General features: G+C 42.0%; 1 protein-coding gene across 1 annotated transcript; it reads left to right on the forward strand.

Annotated features, from left to right (window-relative positions):
• Positions 1–882: 882 nt before the first annotated feature.
• On the forward strand, positions 883–18,143 carry LOC122785157 (phospholipid phosphatase 3-like). Its single transcript, XM_044050821.1, has 6 exons — positions 883–1,503; positions 13,524–13,681; positions 13,805–14,091; positions 14,235–14,292; positions 16,236–16,412; positions 16,593–18,143. The coding sequence occupies exons 1-6, from the start codon at positions 1,290–1,292 to the stop codon at positions 16,695–16,697; spliced, it is 999 nt and encodes a 332-aa protein (XP_043906756.1). The 5' UTR covers positions 883–1,289; the 3' UTR covers positions 16,698–18,143.
• The last annotated feature ends 4,226 nt before the right edge of the window (positions 18,144–22,369 follow it).

Genomic DNA, 22,369 nt, shown 5'->3' on the forward strand with positions numbered 1-22,369 from the left:
TTAATAACATTCTTGGCTTTTTTTTTCCTTTTCTTTTTTGGTGTGTGTGTTTTGTTCATTTTTCTTTTTGTTTGGTCTGTCTATTGTTTCGTGAACTGGCACACGTTCAAACAGCCTGAGTCAATAATGTGGAAAAATCTATTTGCGAGGCAGTGCGGATAGAACAACAGCAATTATTTTTGAAAAAACACAAACAAAATGACAAACAAACAAACAAAAGAATGAATAAATAAATAAATAAATAAACAGGCTACTTTTTTGTCCACTGTCGAGATTATTTTTGTGCTTCTTTTGTGTCCTTTCTGCAATCAAACCTGACTTTATCAGTGTGGAAAAGCCTCTGAGGCTGAATGTGGGAGGCGTGTCCTCCTCACGTCACATGAGTGGGACAGTTTGACGCGACAGGAAATGTCTCAGTCTCTGAGCAGGCGTCAGGTGGATCGAACATGTTTTCAGCTGCAGTCAGATCGTTCCACTTTGGCAAAGTCAAAGTCAACAGAGCAGCTGCTGCGTAAAGCTTCACAGAGTAACACCGGAAATAAACAAATAAACAACTCACCTTTGTCATCGTGCGAATGCAAAATCATTAAATTACAAAACGAGTAAGACAGTCACAACCACCTAAAGGCGTTCAAACATAAAAAAGATAAAAGTTATTTGAAAATGAAAAAAAAGAATTGAAAAAAATTGTAAAATGCAAGGATCACATGTTTATAAAATACTGTATGTATTTTTTCATTTACACAATTATGTTATTGATTATATATGTTTTTCAATGTATATTTAATTAAAAAATAATAATAAGCACGTTTGTTTTTGAGTTGAGAAAGACCTTTATTTTGAAGGTTTGCACCTCTTCCTGCTCTTATTCATGTGCTCTTGACGCTTTGTAACGCTGCCGTGTTGAGGACATTTGCAGAGGAGCACTCACTTTAAACTTTATACTTAGGTTTAACTGAGCTCGAGTTGGTGTTGCCTCGTGTTTCCAGTTCGCTCCCACGTTTGTTTTGTTTTTATTTTCCGTTTTCCTCCCCAGCACTTTATGTTTGCTTCTCCATGTCACACGTGAAACGGCACCTGAACGACTAGCGGCTCGGTTTGCTGGTTGACGCGGGTCTGCTGCTGTCAAAGCCCCGCTGACATGGATCTGTCGCACCGAGGACGGACGGACTGACGAGTTTCCATCATTCTCCAGCTGTTAAACAACCACCGGTTTGGCAGCAACAGAACTTTAAACCAACTGCTAGGACGTTTTCAACAAGTAGTTCGTAACTTACTGCGCGAAAGTCATGCAGAAGTTCAACAACTCCACCGGCACCCACAACAACACGCTGCCCCGGGACGCAGAGCTGCAGCTGCGGTTATCAGACAGCGGAGGGTCCGCGGAACCCGGGATGGAAAACGGTTCTGGGAAACATTACCTCCGCCAACCGGAGGAGGAGAACTCCTTCTGGACCAAGAAGAAGATGCTTGTCGGTTTGGACCTAATTTGTCTCTGTATCGGTAAGAAAATGCGTAATAACGCACTGATCCTCAATATTATTACAAGATGTGTGCAGTTAATTAACTACATTTAAAAAAAAAAAAAAAAGTGAATCCACTAAATATCACAGTAAACATTTGTTGGGACCATTTTATATATTTTTTTCTTTTCTTCTCCTTTCTGTCAACTCAGCTTCGGAGCTAATGTTGACTTTTTAAAGAGGAGGTTAAATGATTGTGGGTTCTCTGCAGAGAATAAATCACAGTAGATGGGCTTTTGTCAAAGTTAACGAAGCTGCAAAGCAGTTTTCCAGAAGTCAGAGTGGAACCTTTCAAAGTGGGCAGAAAACTCTCTGCTCGGTGCACGTGAGGGGCAGGGGGAAGAGAGAGGGAGGAGGGGGGAGGCAGTTGGCAGGAGCAGAGTTGTCCCGGGAGTTCATCTGTTCCCATGGTAACCCCCAGAGTTCCCGGGAGAAGAACGTGGGAATTCTGATCAAAACAAGCTCCGTGCTACCTTGTGTCCTCCAGGCTCGTTCAGTGCAGGATTACTGAATGTCAGCGCTCAGCTGGAAACAAGGGCTGCACTAAATAAATCAATGAAAGAACCGATTATGAATCATTACTAAATGTATCATATGTTTTATATTGTTTTATATTTTATATTCCCTTTATTTACAGAAGAAAGATAAACAAAACGTCAAAATGACAAAGGACTTTGTCATTAATCGATTATCAGTCATTTACAAAATTAATCACCAACTATTAAGAGGTTTTTTTTTGATTCGCTTTTATATATAATACAATAGATGTATTTATATTAAAGTCATTTTTTGTATGTCCGTCAAATTCTGTGATCAGTGGCATTTGGATTGGGTTGGAATGATGTGACTGAAAATTAATCTCATATATTAATAGATGTTTTTCACAGCAGATATTTTTTGAAAAAAAAAAGGGCAAACACAGTAACATTAATTAGTGTTTGTCTCGAGTTTAAAGAAAGCCAGAGTGTGACCTATCGTCACACTAAATACTTTAATCTGTAAAGGCAGATTATTATTTTTTTAACTGCATAGATATTTCCTGTATTTGCTGGTTGTGTTCCAATAAAGAAATAATTATACCACAGGGCCATGAAAGCATAGCATTTCTAAAACAACAAATTATACATTATATACAGATATATTAATAAGACAGCTGCTATTTTGTTACACAGTAATTGTGTAGAAAAACGTGTTGAGTAGGCAACCTGATAACCATCTGCATGAAAGCGTGGTTATTAAAGTAAATTCATGTGTAAGAACAAGATTTGCCACTGTATTTTTTTTCTTTTTACTAATAGTTATGAGAGGCTGCCCCTTTTCTTCGTTTGAGCCCCTGGAATGTTTGTGCATGTCACTGTTTTCACTTTTGATTTATAGTTGGGGAAAAAAAGTCACGGTTAACATGTGCAGAGCAATTCAGTGACATAAGAGTTGAGGAGTGGTCAGAGTAACATAAATAAAAGGGATTCTATAGTAATAGTTGAAGTAATACGTTGCGTGAAGTATTATTGATTTTGATTTTTTTTTATCTTACCTAATCAATTAATCGTTTGCACAGTTATAAATGCATTCTGTAAATTAAAATGTACAAATATAATTGTTTTATGTCCATTTTAAGTTGTTTTTTTTTCACATGACATACTGTACATTTTATCTGCCATAGTAAGTAAAAGGAACATATGCAAATTAACCTACTGCTTATCGGGCCCCTGTGGTCACAAAGGGGCCCCCGACAACGCTTGACAATATTACATTATATACTAATGGTAATCGTACTAAAATGCTACAAAAACTAAATGAATTTCTGCAGGCCACTGTCCTCATGCAGTTGAGTGTGAATGATCAAACACTTATTAATTATTGGTGGTGTTAAGGAAGATCAAGTGAAATTCTGCTTTGTGCCCCCTGAAGGCGGGGGCCAGCTCCTGTGAAGTGCCAGTACCTGAGGATTTTACTTGGACTGAGGAAATATTATTCCCACTTCTATTCAGTCTGGGGGGGAATCCTGTAAACGCCCAGTGGCTTCCTTTGACACCTGCTGCAGTGACGTGACACACTTAATAACGCTCTGAATATTGATAATATCGTCGCACATGACTATGATATGCTAATAAGCATCCGAGAGAGGTGGAACCCGTCTAGGCAGATCGACAGGTCTCGGGTTCGTTGGCGGTTAAAACGTAGGAAATATTGTCTGACTCACAAAACAACAACAACACGCAGCACTTCTTTTCTTCACCCCTGCAGGTATGCTATTAGCTGCTCACTCCGCATGCTTGGATTTGCTCTGTGTGTGTGTGTGTGTGTGCGTGTGGAAGTGGTCACACACTGACCCAGCATCGGTCAGCACATTTGAGGAAACAGTCCGTCTCACTTCTTTCTCGCTACTTAACCTCTCCGTATCAGTGTGTGTGAATGTGATGTGGTTCGTACAGTTACCTACTGTGGAGGGTTTGGTATCAGGAGGCGGCTTTGAGCAGTTTTCCAGGTGTCATTTTTCACACAGCAGCAGCAGCAGCAGCAACGCAACTATGAAAACAAACAAGTTAACAAGTGTTTAGTTGATGAAGGCTGAAGTCTAAAATGGCTGCATTATGTACAGAGGGGGCTGGAAATAAAGCTGTAATTGGCTAGAATCTGGGGATATAATACATATCCTGATACGGGATTTGGGTACAATAGGTAAGGCGATATATTGCGAATTTTCCCCCAACCCATAGTCTATTTATTGTAATTTTACATTACCTGTCTTTCTGAGAAGAGTAGAAGGAGGGGAGGGAGTCGAATGGCCAAAATCCTGCTGCCAACTAGTGGTCGGAGGCTGAAATACAGAAAAAACACAGTTAAGAATATTTTCATATTGAAAAACAGCCCTTCAAATATCATGCCATGATATATCACCACATTTTTAGTGATCTTTGAATAATCCAGTCACGATTATGGAGTACTTATGTGTTAGCATGTCCACATGTTGATAAGATTGGCAGCTGGTGTGATGCTTCTGATAGATCGTTCTGTGTTTGCAGTGTTTACTTTTATTATTTTCAACATGGTTGTTGTCCCCTTATTTATTTATCTATATCAAACGCTATAGTTCTATTGTTTTCCACCCGTGGTAGAATCACACATATCAAAATAATAATGATGATTATTATTACAATAAAACAAACAACCCCTCTGGATTGGTTCCTGCAATGCATCAATATTTCAGCCCTCATCCTGTGTCTGTGTGACAAACAAACATGGTCCATATTTCTCTTGACAGCTGTTCTCCTTGAATTCTTATCTTATGGCTCAGTTGCTCCATAATATTTACTGTCTGTCACCCACTATTTTCAGCCATTCATCTTGTGTTCTTGGCTCTAGATTGTACCTTCATGATGGCTTTTTTTTACTGCATTTTAAACAAACATTATTCATCCATTCATTCATCTATTCACTTACTAATACTTTATAAATAATGCATACAACCTGTCTATTTATTTATCCCGCCTATTGTTTTTATTATAATTATCATTCATTTGAAAATGTATTAATTTCTATTCTTTTTTTATTGTTATTATTAAGTTGCTTATTATTTATAGTATAATAAGTGGCATAAATATTACATAAAAAACAAAACGGGGTGAGTCTGCCCCACAGAACTGTAATGAGACACATTGTACTTTATATACTTCATTATTGATAAATTACAAATTGCAAATTGGACACTTAATTGTGTGTGCGAGAGTGGATGGTTGTTTGTCTCTGTGTCCCTGGGATAGACTGGCGACCTTTCACCCCATGTCAGCTGAGATTGGCACCAGCACCCACCGCGACCCTCATGTGGAGGATAAAGCGGTAGAAGATGGATGGATGGACACATTTTTGGTAGTCTGACAGGATACCGTGCGGTTATCAGCTGAGGCCTGACACTGACTCATCTGTGGGCCTTTGCCTCTGAATGCATCACTTATTGGAAATGAATTGGACCCTTCATTTAGCTAAATCCTCTTATCTCCGACTAACTGGCTTTTCCTTCAGAAATGCCATCATCACCATCTGTCAGACGGTTGACCTGCCGACATCACTCATTCGGTAAAAGGGCTCATTCACAACTGTAACTGAGGAATTTCACCCTAAAGCATCTGTCCTCATTATGCTATCAGCAGAAGATGGATTCCACCGTCTTCTGAGGTTTCCACAGCCTCCGCTGGTGTCTCTGTGTTTTCCTCAGTTTTAAAGTGGTGACACAGTAGTTTGTATACTTAAATCTGAGGCTCTGACTCATCTTATTTTATCATACTGTCACTCAACACCTAGCTCGTATCCTAGCGTCGTTATACTTCATTATTGATGCTGTTGTTGTTGTTGTTTGTGGGTTTGCCTTGTTCTGGTTCAGTCAGTCAGACGACTGAGTGTTTGCTTGTGTGTTGAACTGCAAGCATAAATTCTTGGTGTCGGCATCTGTGCCCTGTGGCTGCATGTAAGACCCAGCGTCCAGCCAACCAGAGGTCAGAAGGTGTCACGTCTACTAAGCATGCAGGGACAGGCCGCCCAGCCTGTACTGCTGTTTCCCCTCACACACAGGCGGTCCTTACTCCGTCATCACCCCAATAAAGTCAGTTTATTGCTTCTCTTCAGAGTAATTGGGAAATGACTGGAAGTGGCAACGACTATTAGCGTATACAGCTTAGAGAAACACGATAATTGCCACTAGGCTTGACCTTTTTCCAGAGGTTAATTGTGATTTTTTTTATTATTTGTTGGTCAGGTAAACTAAAAGACAATAAAGACAACAATTTTCACAGTGTTGATAAATTCCACACATGCACCACAGAAAACTGATTCAGTGGTAAAAACAGAATTGATATTTATGGATACTTTGTGAATCCAAACGTGGAATCAGTTGATCACCACTGTGCAAGTGTGTTTTTTTTGTTGTTCTAGACGTGAAGCAGCATGTCAGGGCGAGATGATCGGTATCTACCTGAATGATCTGAATTCTAAGAGGGCTCCGTCTCTCCAGCTTATCTCTGCTTTTGTCTCTTCATCTTTTTCCCCTCTTTTCGTCAGACAATCTTCTATTTTAGGACTGAAGGTGCTCCAGCAATTTAGAGAGGTGTGCATGAGCGTGTGTTTTATGTTTGTGTGTGTTGTGGGCAGGTGGCGGGTTTACGTTAGCGGATTCCTGGTTTGGTTTTTTTGGCAGAGAAAGCTGCCAAGTGAGTGAGACAGCAAGAAACCAACTCGTTACAGCACGTTTCTGCATTCAGGGCCAGGAATATTACATATTCTTCTGGTCGTGTGTGTGTGTGTGTGTTAATTAGAAAAAGTGTGAGTGTGTGTGCATGTGCGTGTGTATGTGTCATCATGACTGCAAACACAGATGCCCTACTATGAGCTGCCATGTGTGTGCTGTTTGTTGACAAATTTGCCGGTGCTGTTTTCCTGCACATTTTAGGCCATGATCAAACACACTGTGAAAGTTATGAAACACATTAGCATCACTCAGCAGCTGACAGAGGGGGAGCCATTAAAATAGATCAGTCAAACTGTTAGCTTGTGGCAGAAGTGATTTCACTTTCCCTCTTTTGTTAGAGTAGTAATGCATCTCCTGCCCATTTGAAAAGCACTGCAAAGGTGCTGGAATCCATTAGCTGCACCCTTCCTCAGACAGACTATAATGTCACGTTCTCTGTATTTTGCTGTCAATACATTTCTCTTCTTCACTTATTAGCACAACAGATAAAACTCAGGCCTTAGAGTCTCAGTTGCCTGAAGGCTGAAGGGCAAGTGAGAGCGTGAATGAGTGAACAGCCCTGGGGGACAGAGAGCAGAGTGAGGTGTGGAAAGAGAAGAAGCGGCTGAGGGTCTACAGTAGGGGTCAGAGGTCAGACCCAGGGGCGCCTGAGGGATCTTATCTACAGCTGTCTGTTTATGTCCTCAGGAGGAAGTCAAACTCAGAGAAGGATTGGAAAGGTTCAGGCACCAAATTGCTTTAGATTAACTTTTAATGAGACAGCTGCAATCTTCTCCACGAAGATGGTTCCATAAGTGCCCGCGATGGTCCATAGGTATTAGCAGTAATGACTGAATTACAATGTGAGGAGCGCTCTCATTATCAGTGCTCATTAGCAAGAATGGGTCTGGAGAGGTTTACCATCTAAACATCTACCTGCATCTGAGTACAGCCCGTAGCTCTGCCTTTGCATCTGTCAGAATTAATGACTCGTCTTCCTCTGTCTGTTCGCTTATTGTTAGAGACTGAGACAGCCCGCCTTGGCGCCATTGCATGGTTACACATCATTGGGAACATTTTATCATTGTGTCACATTTCACCTGCTCGAGTTTTCCCTCTCTATCCCCCCCAGAATTTCTTCTCTGAAGTTGCTCCAACTGTTCTCCTGCAAACATATTCTACTGCAAACCAAAAGACACCTGTAAAACAGTCCTGCAGCCTTACACTGTTTCCATACATACAGTGCTACCACACTCAGGACGCCCAGCGCCAAACACCTCCCCTCCGGTCTTAAGCACCAACTTTGTGTTGTTCTCATGTTGCAGACTGTCAGCCCTCAGCTCACTGGGCACACCCTTACCTTCTCACCACAAACACCACCAGAGAGCTCCTTTAAAGTATTCAAGGTACATACCACAGTGGTGGGCCCTTTATGTTCCTTGCTGAATCAGACAGGCACACAGACAGCCCACTTCAGTCCTCACCACTCATACCCTGAACTCCAGAGCTGGGCTCCAGGAAACAGGTCAGTGAAGTGTGGAGAGAACAGAAGCAGCTGTGGGAGACATGTCTCCACTGGCCAGTGGCAACAGTAACAGTGGAAGGGGCAAGCGAGACCACTTATGGTGTGATGGTGGAAGGTGAAGCAACTTAAGGCAGCTGGGACGAGCTTGCTTGCATAAAAACATTGTATTTGACTTTGCTTCATACACAGATTTTACTCATATTTATTTACAAATGTACTTTCAGCTTTGTCACTTTTTTGGGCCTTCTGGAAGCTGTGAGGCTGTTTGTGAGGAGGGATACATAACATTGCACAGTATGCCTATAAACATCTGAAATGCCTGCTATTGTTTACAACTACATGTTTGTAGGTGGCGTGGCAGTGCGAGGGTAATGTGCCATGGTGAAACAGTGGGTTTCCACTTTAAGAGGTTGTATGGCATCCAGCTGCAGCAGATGCCGATGATAGCAGATGGTTAACAAAGATTCAGAGTGGTTGTGACTCCTCAGTCCCTCTCTGTTCTTCCCTGATTATTCTCTTTGTGTTGTCATCAGGGCAGACAAAACATTAGTTTTCCCAGAACAATCTGGCAAAAGGAAATGAGTGTGTGTATGTGTCTGTGTCAGGGGTGCATCTTTATCCCCCCGCCCCTGTACCTGGTACGGGCCACCAATGACGAAAAGGAAGAACCATGTTCTAGGACACTCACATACACTCAGAGCACAGTACTTTAATTTGCTTGCAGTATATGGTTGCCAATCATAATCACAGCCTTGGTGCGAATTGCTTCATCTCCTGTTTCAGTGTAACTTACTCTGACTGTGTGTGTGTGTGTGTGTGTGTGTAAGACGGTGCATAGTCTCTTCCCGGACTCCCTTGTTAAACAAAGACTTGTTTTAATATGAGCTGGCATGAGAAAGAATCCACTTTGCCTTTAAAGTACCTGAGTCAAGCTGAACGGAGTGATTATATAAAAGCAGGGATCATGGCTACCTCATAGAGACAGCTTTGCGCAGTTAAAGTCATTATTACACAAATAGTTGTCGAAGTGGATCCAGACAGTTTTTTTGGTTTTATGTTGGGCGTGACGTGACATTGCTTCTTTTGAAATTTATTAGCAGGGATAATTGTGCTTACAAAGATTCAAATTACAACACGCTTCGAGCTTTGTCATTGTTTTTTAGCAAGGTTGACTTGAAAGTTGAATGTTGGGAAACACTGCCACATGTGAGCTGTGGAGAGGCCCAGTCAGGGTGGACCAAACCTGACTGGTGCTGTAGCATACTGGGCTATAGCTCGGATCAGCCCAGTATTATAAGCTGCTAGCCAGATGGACCAGTGTTGACAGGTCACTTATTGTCTGTCCTCCAGTTCTCTTCAAGGGCAAATGTAGAACTAGGCCTGTACAGTCAAATATTATTGGATGTGATGGCACACATTGCCAGTACTAGATGTCGCTTTAGGCTGTGTGTCATCGTGCCAGTCTTATTAGGATGCACGGGCTGTTTTGTCCTACAACAGTAGCATCCATGAGAGTTCATTTATGTCTGATAGTGAATGGCTTGTTTACCTCAATGCCTGTCTTTAGGATCGTGAGACCCTGAGGTTTTCAGGCTTTAGCAGGGTTTATTTGGTTGGTTTGTGTTTCTGTCTTTTTTCCTGGGTGCTAGTGTTTTTTTGTGGTTTGTTTGGTTGTCTGTTAGTCTATGTGGCTGTGGGTTTGGTTTGTTTGTATCAAAGTGTGGTTTTTTATGTGTATGTGAGCGTGTTGAGAGTTTGTATGTGCATTTGGGGGTATTGTGCTGGTTGAGGCAGGGTTGTGTTTACAAAGCGGGTCCCAGCAGAGCCCAGATCTCTGACCCTCGCATTCCAGAACCACCACTAATCGCCTCCGTCTGCTGTTCTCTGCAGAGAAACCCTTGAAGCATCTTTCTTGGCTTCATCTTTGCAGTTTTCTCTCACCCCAGTATTACTACCCCTCACCACTATTTGTCAATTATAAAAGCCCCTTGGCCATGAATTTCACCCTAGTTTTTAGTCCATATATTGATCAACAGATGTTCAGCAATATGACCTTTCAGCACGTCACAGAGTAAGTACCATCTGTCCTCTTTTCCTTGCACTGCCTCTCATCACTTTCTCCATAGGTTTTTGTTTAATTTATTTCTTGCTTGTAGTTGTTATTCTCCTCTCGCAGTGAGCTCATTCTGGGCTGTGGTCATAGATGTGTAAATTAGAACCAGAAAAGTTTCTTAGAGTGAGGCACATATCCCCTCTGCACTCATTCCTCCTCTTCTCCTTCCTCCCTCCCTCCCCCCACCCCCCCTCCCTCTCTTCTTTCCCCCTTTCTCTCTGTCGCTTTTGACTATTTGAAAGCATTCCTGCTTTGAGTGTCAGGACTAGCGAGCAGCACATTTAGGCCTTGCTGTGGGAGCCAACCCACTCCACCGCCTCTTTTTAGGTTCCCTGGCAGGCCGTTCCTAGCCGGGCTCTGTATTGAGCATGTCCTGTCCAGGTGCAGAGGTTTTGCTCACAGCTGTGTGACAGATGATGTGAGGGTCTCTGAAGTGTTTTTGTATCTTGTTGTGAAAAGTGTTGCAGCGTAGTTGTCATTGAGAGGCCCAGAGAATTGTAGGATTACTCAAGTACTAAACAACTATCTGCATGCGGACACCACATGTGGTTTCAAGTGCCATCGCTTTCTATTGTTTTTATTTTACGGCGTGGATTACAACTCGTGCATTAGTCAAGGTAAATTTAGGGGATGCATTTTATCACTCCAGTGTGGTTAAGTCAGCAGCTTAACCACAGTGGAGTGATATTTTAGAGCCAAATGTGTCCATGAACTACATGCAAAAATGGGAAAACAAGACAAACCATAAGTATTGGCAGGCCTGCAGTAATAAAACACGCTGCTAACCGGCTCTGCACTTCATGGTTTCCATTATGTATGGAAAACGATCCTTCAAGAAGTCTGTAAGTGCATGCCTGTGCGTTTAGGCCTTAATGGAGAATGTCAATAATGTCTCTACCAGCAAAGTATTGATTACTGAGAGAGGACCATGACATTAAAAATGTTAAAGCATGTTAAAGAATGGTACAGAAAAAAGAGACTAATTTACACAATTCCTTTTAAGACAGAATGAACACTTTCCTGCCCCATGTCACACATACAGTATAACCAGCATGCTTCAGTGTAACTGTGGACTGTGTGAGATGTTTTATCCCGGTGCAAACACATAAAATAGCGTGTATTTCATTTGAACCAAGTGGATAAAAATCTACACCCACTCCCTTTAAACCTGAGATGAACCAGACCATATCTCTGCATTTCCCCACCGAGGTATGACACACACAGACAAAGAGATTGTGAGAGATTAAGAGATACAGATTTTTTTTTGTTTTTTTTTCGAAATTAAAATTAATGCATTAGTATTCGTTAAGTTAAGGAAATTGTTTACTGTAATCGTTCTATTCATATAGACATGTGCTACGACTACATCTGCTACAAAGTACATTATTCACACAAAATAGTTGTTATAATAGGCAGGAATCCAGATGAGACCTTACTCTAATGATAATGAAATGTTGTATAGGTCCATTTTAATAAATGTGTATGTTGACGTATCAGTGTGTGACTGAGCTAAATGTATGTCGGTGTGTGTGAGGAGTTGCCTGTAAACATAGATGTGGGTCAGATGAGAGGTGTTTCCCATTTCTCTCTCTCATTCTGTCTCCCTCTCTCTATCTTCATTAGCGTCACAGCCTGTGCTATCTGGTGGTGGACATGGCTTTTATCTTGTGTTTTGTCTTTCTCTCGAGGCAGCGACAGGACAGTGACGACAAAGTTCACTTCCACAAACCTTTCACTACAGTCTAATGTAGTATACTGTACTGTACAAAGAACCTCAAATCTGTTGCTGATTACAGATCAGCAGTGAAGCTCCACTAGTGGTATTGGGTGATTTTGTCATGGAATTAATGGTTGTAAAAGTACAATCAGCAAGAGCTTAGACTGAAATAAAACCAACGTGGACATGGTTACCTTGATCAGGGGTGTTTTGCATGCACAGTAACTTTTCTTTCATGTGAATGTGTAATTGTTCATTGTTCCTTCTGGCCTGATTTTGAGTGTGTATCCTGTGCACTACTCAGTCACGTAGTCTGAGAGATTCCCTGGCAGGAACAGTGTTTTGGCCTGGGAGCGTTCCAGCCAACAAGCAAGCCTGGGATGACAGGGAGAGGCACAGAGGTTAATGATTAGTCCCATGTTCTCACTGCATTCCATGGGGTGACAAGGGGACATGGGATAAGGGACAGAGAAATGAAGCAGCCTGGACAGTCCTTTACACAGCTAGTGGTTGTTAGTACATAATAAGTACAGAATAAAGGCTGTGCAGCTCAGCCGCGGTTTGTGGGGATTATCTTATTTCCCATTTTGTTATGATTAAAATGCTGAACACATTTCACCCAGTGAACCTTCACCATCAAGCTGTGAGGCGTGTTTGCATAAGCAAGTTAGACCTTGACTCCTTTCACCTGATACAGTAAGTAGTGACCAACCAGGAAGTGTAGTCAAATCATTATGTAGAACATTAGTTCATGTAAAATTAGACAGACTTAAAGCTACAGAGCATAATGTTTGGACAATTTTCTCATTTTTTTGTTGATGCTTCTAATTTTTCTTCATGACCAGAAACAATGCAACCTCATTTGTACGCTGCATCCTTTTGGCTCTGTCAAGCAATACTATCAGACCTTAGTGAGGGAGCGTTTGTGTATACAGTTATCCCACCAGCTTTTGTGAACAGTATATTACACTTCTTTCCCAATGTTGCTGTTAACTAAGAGTCAGCTCTTTTCACTGAACAAAGCTCAATTGTTAAACAATATCCTGCTCTCCCCACACTGGGTTTATTGTGACACAATTACATTTTCTGTGCAACATGCTCTCTAATATCGTGTTCCTTCTTTCTCATCCTAATTGTCCGCTGTAATTATCATCTGTGTGTGTCGTCTTTGTCTTTCTATGTTCGTCGCTCCTTCTCCCTGCTCTTCGCGGTTGAGGCAGCTATGTGTGGAATGCTTGATCCCAGGGAATCTGTTAATCGTGTTGGGTCACATATCAGTCCCCTGAGAGACAGGAGAGGGCCATCTTCATGTTTCTCAGTGGTAATGACTGTATGTATCATGCTGTCTCTGTAATCCTCATAGACATTCATTGAGCCATCTGTTTTTTGTTTTTTTTTGTCTTTGTCCCTTCCTTTACCATCAGCCTCCATTCCATTCTTTGCATGTGAGTTGAAGGCAGTGACTGCGTACAAACGAGGCTTCTTCTGCGGAGACTCCAGCATCACCTACCCCTACATTGAGAGAGAAGCCATCCCTGACAGCCTACTCATCGCTGGTGGTATAGTCATTACTGGCCTAACGGTAAGATGCTGATACCTGTTGAGTATTAACACTTTTCATTTTTAGGATTCATTTTAGAAATAAAAGAAACATACTTCCACTCCTTCACTATGACTTTCTCTCCTCATTTGTCTTTTCTCTCAGATTGCACTAGGGGAATGCTATCGGGTACGTTTCCGAGGTGTGCACTCACGGGCTTTTGTTAGAAACCGCTACGTGTCGTGCCTGTACAAGGAACTGGGAAGCTTCCTGTTTGGTTGCTGTGTGGGTCAGTCTCTCACCAATATGGCCAAACTAAGCGTGGGACGCTTGCGACCCAACTTCCTGTCTGTCTGTAACATCACCTATGCCTCCATCAACTGCTCTCCGGGCAGCTATGTGGCCGAGCCCAACTGCAAACAAACTAATCAGAAGATGGTGGAGGAAGCAAGGTGTGTGATGTGTGTGTGCATTTGAGTATTTCTGTGTTTAAAGCTGATTGAGTGTGCTGTTCATTGAAGGTGTGTGACACAGTAGTCTGATTCATGTAGTAAATATTTAACCTTCGGCAACTTGTATTGATCTTCTCTTTCAGGAAGTCTTTTTTTTCTGGCCATGCCTCCTTTGCAATGTACACCATGCTTTATCTGGCAGTAAGTCACTTCCAACACACACACACACACACACACACACACACACATTTCCTGGAAATTTACTGTTATTAACCTTAACCATAACTACCACTGGTCTAACTCTAATATCTTCACCTTAAAATGTAATCATTTACATTATGGGGATTTACTTTTTGTCCCCTAAGGAAGACATGTCCCCATAATGTGACTACTTAAACAGATTTAGGTCCCCACAACATGAGTAATAACGCACGCACACGCAAACACACCCTGGAATGTGACCTTCACGTTCACCTGAGCTTCTGTTGTATAATTACAGTATTTGGTGTTTAGTTTACATTGTTGGGGGTAATATGACGGCGCTCACTTTCATTTCTGTTTCATTCTGAGACAAGAGTCCGTGAGAGGTGACAGGTTCAACCATCACTACGCTAATTAAACACACACAAGTGCACAGGCATGTGCTTTTCAATTATATTCATACTTCCGGATTGTAAGGGAGGAGATCTTTGACGGCAGCTGTTCTCAAAGAGAATGATGAGACACGGATAAGGGGGTATGAGGGGTTTTGTGTGTGTGTGTGTGTGTGTGTGGCATGAATAGATGAACAGGCTAAACAGACAGAGGAGGCCTTGTTGTGGGTCTCATGTAGAGGAGGGGGTGAAGGGCTGAATACGCCTGTTGAGGGATCGACAGGCTTCTTTCAGCCAAAGACTCAAAGACCCCTTTCCAGCTTTCCCCATCTCTTTATTTTTCGCTCATGCTGCCCAGTGCTCACTGGGGCATTGTGGGAGAGAAGCGACAGTTAGAGGGAGACAAAAGCACATAATTATCCATAAAACTTGTGTGTTCCTCAGCTATTCCCCGTCATTAAATCTTAAATTATAGTGTGCGGGGGACTTAAATATTTATACTGTGTACAACTAAAATTGAAAGGGAAAGGATGAAAATCACCACCTCTCCCGTTTGCACTTGTGCGCCATAGAAGTCTAAATGAATAGCAGCTCCTCTGATCCAAAGGAGACAGACAGGGATGAGTGGGGGGTTAATAAATAAAGGAAGAAAAAAAGTAGAAGTGGTTTGAGAAAAACAAGGGCCTCAGTGTTTGTTAATCTGGTGTTCTCTGTCCTCACACCACACTCCTGTTTCTACATACACTCTCTCACACACACAGGGCTCACCTCACACTGACTTCCACTTATTTTGGACAGTCTAAACAAAGTGTTTTCCCTAACATTAACCATTACCAGTTAATGCCTAACCCTAACCTAACTGTAATTAAAATCTTAGCCCTAAACTTAACCAGGTCCTTAGAAATAAGTTTCTGCCTCATTAGGATCAGGTTTTGTTCTCCATGAGGACTACTGGGCCTGACAATGTCAGTGTTTAGAGGTACCAAATACAAGAACACACACGCACACAAAATAGCCTAGCTGGTGTTTCAGTGGACCATAGACAGCCAGGAGAGAATGTGTCAAACCTGTAGCTACACGCCACACAGACCACGGCCAGCTGCTGGAGTTTGACCTGCTCTCAGCTGGGAATGCAGAGGAAGAGAAGAACCCAGAAAGGGTCGGTCTCAGTGCAGGAAAGTAGGCCAAATGTTCCCCAGTGGTTGACGGGTCCAAACCTCAGCACCACCTCATAAAGAGTGCTCTGCATCACGTTCGGCCTGTGACCCCATTTTTTTTTTGTACAGATGCAAACATCCATTTTGCATGGTAGCAGGAGCTGATGCTCAGACGAGGATGAAAAAAAGGAGGAAATGAAGCTTAAATAGTTTGAATGGACTCATGCCAAGCCTTTTTTTTGGCCTCTGGGTAGCGGACTGAAAGGATATTTCTCTCAAAGCTCTTCTAGGTTCAGTCATTTTGTAACGCACAAGAACCCACACGCTGATATTTACTTCCCTGTAATCTGCAGCAGTTTAACAGCAATATGTATGTACCCTTTTTTTCTTGCAGTTCTACCTACAGGCACGGTTGTCATGGCGAGGGGCACGCCTATTGCGCCCACTAATACAATTCCTCTTAGTGATGATCGCCATCTACACGGGCCTGAGCCGCATCTCTGACTACCGTCACCACCCCACTGACGTCCTCACAGGCTTCATCCAAGGAGGACTCACTGCGTACTGGGTGGTAAGTCAAAAATCACAGCAGTTATCTGTCTTGAGTTGACTTGAGTTAACTTAAACAATAGGCTCTCGGCCTCATTTCCCCCACTCTGATCTCTAGCAGTGTTTACTAACAGTCAGTGACTGACAGTGTGTGTGGTTTGTGTATGTATCCCCTGACATGTGTCTGTGTCTGTGCCTGAAGGCCTTCTACATCTCCTCCATGTTTAAGCCCTGCGCCCGTCCAGACCTGTCTCCCACCAGCATGTCCCTGGAGAGTCCACTGTCCAGCCAGCAGACTGTCTGTTAGCAGACACACGCAGTCATTCCAGGAATGAGATGACGAGGGGAGATGGACTGCAGAAAGACAAGAAGAATGTCAGATAGCACAAGTGAGCAGTGGAGGAATTCTTTAGAAAGGGAACCATTATAATAGAGGTGTACAATTAAAAGAGATGGAGTACAATCTACACGTGCTGGCTCTTTTGAGCATAGTGACACACACCCACACACACACACACACACAGCACAGTAATCAACATGTGAAAAACAAAAAGCACATATGACTGTGAGTCAAACCCGTCCAGTGAAAAGAACTGCATAGTAATATTACAGATATTTTTATATATGAAAAAGAGGAAAAAAAAAAAAAAAACTTTTATTTTTCAAGAGGATTTTTTTTAGAAGCTGCTAATGTTGATAGTTGCCAGTTTGAACTTGTTTTCTTCTGTGATGGCGGCATTTCTGTCAGTGCATGTGATGAGCTTTCATAGCGGAACTGGTCACTCGTTGGTCTTGAGTGGCAGAGAGGAGAAACATTCTCCGGTACTCTGCTCCGCTTTGACAACCTGACCCAGCAGCTGTGAACTGAGACCTTAAGACCTCAGATATAAAGACAGCACTGGCTTAAACTTCTAACCGATTTTACCTTCAGTGATGTGATGTGTCACTGCTCTAATCAGCCTGCCCTGCATCACTACGTCTTAAACAATAACTTGTATGTAAGAAGAAAAACAAAACAAAACACTACTTGTGCTGTAATACAATGTTATCTTCCTTTTTTTTTGAGTAACCATGGCAGTGTGAGGGAGGAATCAGGTAACTCCTCCTCCCTTCCACTCCCTGTTTTTCTGTACTAACCACTTTGACTGTGTCTCAGAGGTGGAGGTTTGACTGAATTTTAACCTTTGACTTTTGCCCCTGGACTTCAATCTCTGAGCTGCACCTTGATTTATGCCACTCTGACAGGGGGGCCGACGTGGCTGTGTGAGGGCCCTCCTGTGCATCTTTATTAATAGCACTTGAACATACATAATGGAACGTTCTAATTATAATCAATATTAAATATTTTATCACAAGATTGAATAATCAGTGTTTATCGTTGTTATTGACAGACTCATACACTATATTTGTTTTGTTTTACCTGAAATGATAATTATTCAAATTGAATGTAAATAGGTATGTCATTTTATAAACCACACAGAATTGCAAAAGTATTAGTTCTAGTTTTGGACAGATCTTTTTTTTTTTTTTTCTGTTTGTGTAAGTGATTGTATTTACATTTGTGTTGATCAGGTACGGAGACTTACTATTGTATCTGTTGTAACTACTAGACTGAGCCACAGGTATTATCAAAAAGCTATATTTCTTGTGTTCCCAGTTTTTGTTATTTGTCTGTTTTGTCTGTGAATGCCAGAGAGGCAGAAATAACCACTGTAATCAAAAAACCAAACCAATAAAATGAATGTTGACTGTTTTAACTTCTTCTGTCCTCCATTATTTCTAGTATTAGGCAAATAAACTAAGAAAGTAAGAAAAAAAAGCACCAGTCTCGCTCAGATCAACCAGGCACGCATACTAAGTCTGAGTGTCACAATATTTATATCAATATCTCATCTTGGTTGTCTCTGGCTATTAAAAGCAGAGTTATACAAGTATGTCATTATGTTGTAAAATCTGTGCTGAAACAAAATGTAAGCACTGAAATGATAAGTGGCTTAAGCAAGTAGTGTTTGGAAGCTTCCATTCCACTGCGCCCCCCCCCCCTCTTTCTTTCATTACCACTGCTCCCTCTCCGCTGCTGCACACCCTAGTCCTGTTCCTGCTCTTAGTCCTTTTCAAGTGCAGTGGAGCATGATTGGCTGTTTCAGGGGGTCATGCTGCCATGGAGATGCTTAGACAGATACAGGTTGGGGCATTGGAGGCCTGCTTTCATTTCTTATTTTCTCTCTTGAACCTGGGGAAGATAATAAAACAAATCAGACAGTGAGGGCAAGAGAGAGAGAGGGAGAGAGAGAGTTCAGTAATGGGTGTTCCCATAATACTGAGGTAAGGGAGACTGACAAGCAGGAAAAGTTGTCCACTAATGAAGGGAGGGAGTAGTGGAGCAGTTGGCAGAACAAATGGGGCGGTAGATTGGGGAGAGTGAGGGTGATGGGCGTGGGGCATCAGGATGGGAAGAAATACAGTTGTGGTTTTTGGATCGGTTTTGTTTCATAATAATATTGTAACTAAGGAGACACATTTCATTCCTGAGCAACGTATATGCCCGTGCTTGTGTGACAGGTTTTTGTCTGCCTCACTTCTTTTTACTGTCCCACGTGCGACTGAGCTAAGCAAGACATCACACACCCTGTCAAACATGATATCTCCCTCACACGGCGGCTGTCGTCCTCCTCACTAACCCTGTGGCCTTAATGGAAATGAATTGGGGTCGCCAAGCAGAGGCAGATGCTGTATGCTCAGATTACTGAGGTCCAGGCACAAGGGCCTCACTATTTACACTGCTGCGACTGTGCACATAGTAGCCTGGTACTGTGGTCATTTATAATGGGGGCCATTTGAACTCTTATCTCAACAGGTGAAAGGCATTACTGTCCTGATGCTCAACTGTAAAGAGAAAGCTGAAGCCACACTCATCCTCTTCCACATATTTTATGTTGGGGATTTCCTTGATAAGACGATGGTTTTTGTGAAATTGGACAGGTGCAAAAATAGCCCGGCGGATGCTGCAGAGCACTGATCCAAATCACCAGACAGATAAGTGTGCAGAGTAAGGCACGTAGCTCACCTGCATATCTCAGAGGAACGGACACATGTGTCATACATGGCATTGATAACATCATCAAGGCATTTGCCAAATTCCATTAGGAAACTCTGACCCTGCTTTAAGGGATTACCTTAAAGTCTTTGTAGCAAGGACTATTTTCAGTCTTAGCAAAACTTGATCTGTCCTTTTTTTCTACCAAATAAAAGCTGCTTAAGGTGCTAAAATGATTTGACTTTGAAGAGGAAAAGAAAGTTACTTGCGTATGAATTGAAGTGCTTTTCACCGTGTGTCTCCAAGGCTTCACAGATGAGTCTCTGGAACTCTGCTGGCCCCTTATCCAGCTGTAGTCCAAATGTAATAGAATTAGAAAGGATTATTAGGCTCTTGTTCAGGCCTGCTCCCCCGCGGCAATGCTATGCATATTTTCAAGTCTCCCGTAGTAATGACAGTCAATGAATGCACCGCCTGCAGCCATAGGATGGCAAGTTGGCAACTGTGTGTCCTGATATGCATTTGTGAATAGTATCAGTTGGAACGTTCCCGGTGAAATAAATAGGACATGAATGTTCTGCTCTTCAGAGAGGAGGACGTGTCAAGCCACGTTGGAGATCATATCCAAAACTGATCCTCGAAGAACTGGTGGGGAACCACCAGTGGAATAAATCACTGCCAAATGTGGAAACTTTGTGTAGACGTGTGATGTTTGTCTGTCTCCTCACATACACAACAGTAAACACATGCCTTATTTATCAGTCCAGCACATGTACTATCTGATGTGGACAGTGTCATTTTGTTATCTGATGAGGACAGCATCATTTTAGCAAATCAAGGCATGGGTTATGGAGTGCACCACACACTCTCGATATATCAATTTGTCCAAACAAGTACTTCTTTTTCCAGCTTTTTATAAGAGTATTTAAGCCTGTTATTATTCTGAATATTTCCTATAATAGCACACATTATTTAAACATGTTTCTTTGAGTTTGTTGGAAATCTAATATCTCTCTGTGGTTCAGTCACAGATACAGACCTGGAACTAGTAGAGCAGACGACGTTATTCACAAGCCACCATTTACTTACTTAGAGGTCATATTTAGGGCTTTTCAAGGCTGAAGAGGTGTTACGAAAGCACAAAACAATAGACGGTTTCCTGATAAGACATGGCGCCATAATGTGTGGTGTGTTTACTTTAGTGTCAAGCTGAACGTTTCAGGGTAGGGCGACCTTTGCTACCCGCAGCTTCTCCCTTTTGAGGACGAGATGGTCTCAGCTAGTCGTCTTGTTTTGCCACGGCCTCTTTGTCAGCTGTAAAACCAAGAAAAGTAAACACATTTACCTTTTTGGAAAAAGGAATAAATCTGACTCGGAATCATAACAGTTGAGTTAGACTTTGAGAAAACACTCTTCTCTAAAACAAACCTATCTCCCTGAGCTTAGACAAGACACATATTCAGTAGAGATAGCGAACCACTTTGTTTATACTGCGTAGTGTGACAGATTATAGATTTAATGTGTGTGTGTGTTTTTCCTGCATGAGTTCCTGTTCAGGTTTGTTTCATAACTCGCAGGCTGCTGATGGTCGACTGGAGTGTTAAAAAAATAGTAAAAAAGAGCAACAACAGCCAGGATTTGTGAGGTGTCAGTGATGACTGCGGTGGAAAGGTGGGAGGATGATCCTGCGATCCAAGGTCAACAAGCTAAACCTCCTGCAACACTCACATTCACATGTTGTGGTAATGTAACAGTGACATGACACCCAGCACAAGTTAATACAAGCAGGGGGTCATGAAAACAGAGCATTCATCACTTGAGCAAACTACAGTAAATAGCCGAGGGAAAGTTGAACATATATAACTGACCTCATTCTAAGCAGATGATCTCACTGCGGACACAGTGAGTTTTGGCGAGAGCAGTTAACATAAGCAGTGTTGTGTGTCTTTGGCTTCACGTGTACATTGGTATGTGTGTACAGTATACGCTCAGCCTTTGCCCACAACACTACACGTTTATGCCTTTGTTTGTGCATGAGCATGCATATACCTGTACACACATCTGTGTGTCTGTTTCAGAGCTTGTCTAAACCATGAATCACTGTTTCCCTTACACAACCCACAACCACCTCACATATGCACCACCTTATTCACCTCAAATACACGCTTACATACATTGTTTTTCCATTTTTAGATTAGATTAGATTACATTAGGTCTATTTGCTGACTTTTTGTGACTCTTTCCCCCTTTTGTGGTAGTTTCACACCACAGTAATGGCAGGGATAAGCATTTAATGGCTTTAGCGCTAACAACTTGTATGGCCCCTGTGGTCACTGTTTACTGTTTGAGGGCATAATTATTCCACCTCGTTTTGATGAAAGGCTTGAATTCAGATCTACAGACGGCAACATGTGGACAATTTGACATGAGTTGGGCGTATGGTGTTGTTGAGGGTGTGGGAAAGTATAGTACTATATGTCAAAGATCAAAATGCAGCGTGCGATAGTAACGATAGTGTTATTAGTGCAGTGGAAACACTAATTACAGTCCTCCCTGGAACCAACTGGAATAACACAGAATCTAAAAAAATAAATAAAACAGCGTTGTAAGTGCTGAGGTCAACACTTACAACGCTGCACTACACCAGAGAAACTGTTAAATACGACGTAAACCTATGTGCTCCCTCGTGGGTATGTATGTATGTATGTATGTAAACGCATCACTGTATCTACACTTTTTTAAAATCCAAGTATAATGATAGTTTTATGCAGCTGTTTAACGATTTTGTACACAGCAGACACCTGACAGTAAATGAAGTGAAGCTTGCGGCGAGTAATTTGTGTATGTAATGCAGATCACTTGCCAAGTAGAGCTTATGTACTGTAATTGCTAAACAAATGGCAGTACGTACAGTGCATTAAACAGCAGAAATTCACCTTAAT

This window comes from Solea senegalensis, linkage group LG19, assembly GCF_019176455.1.
Source record: "Solea senegalensis isolate Sse05_10M linkage group LG19, IFAPA_SoseM_1, whole genome shotgun sequence".
Lineage (NCBI taxonomy): Eukaryota > Metazoa > Chordata > Actinopteri > Pleuronectiformes > Soleidae > Solea > Solea senegalensis.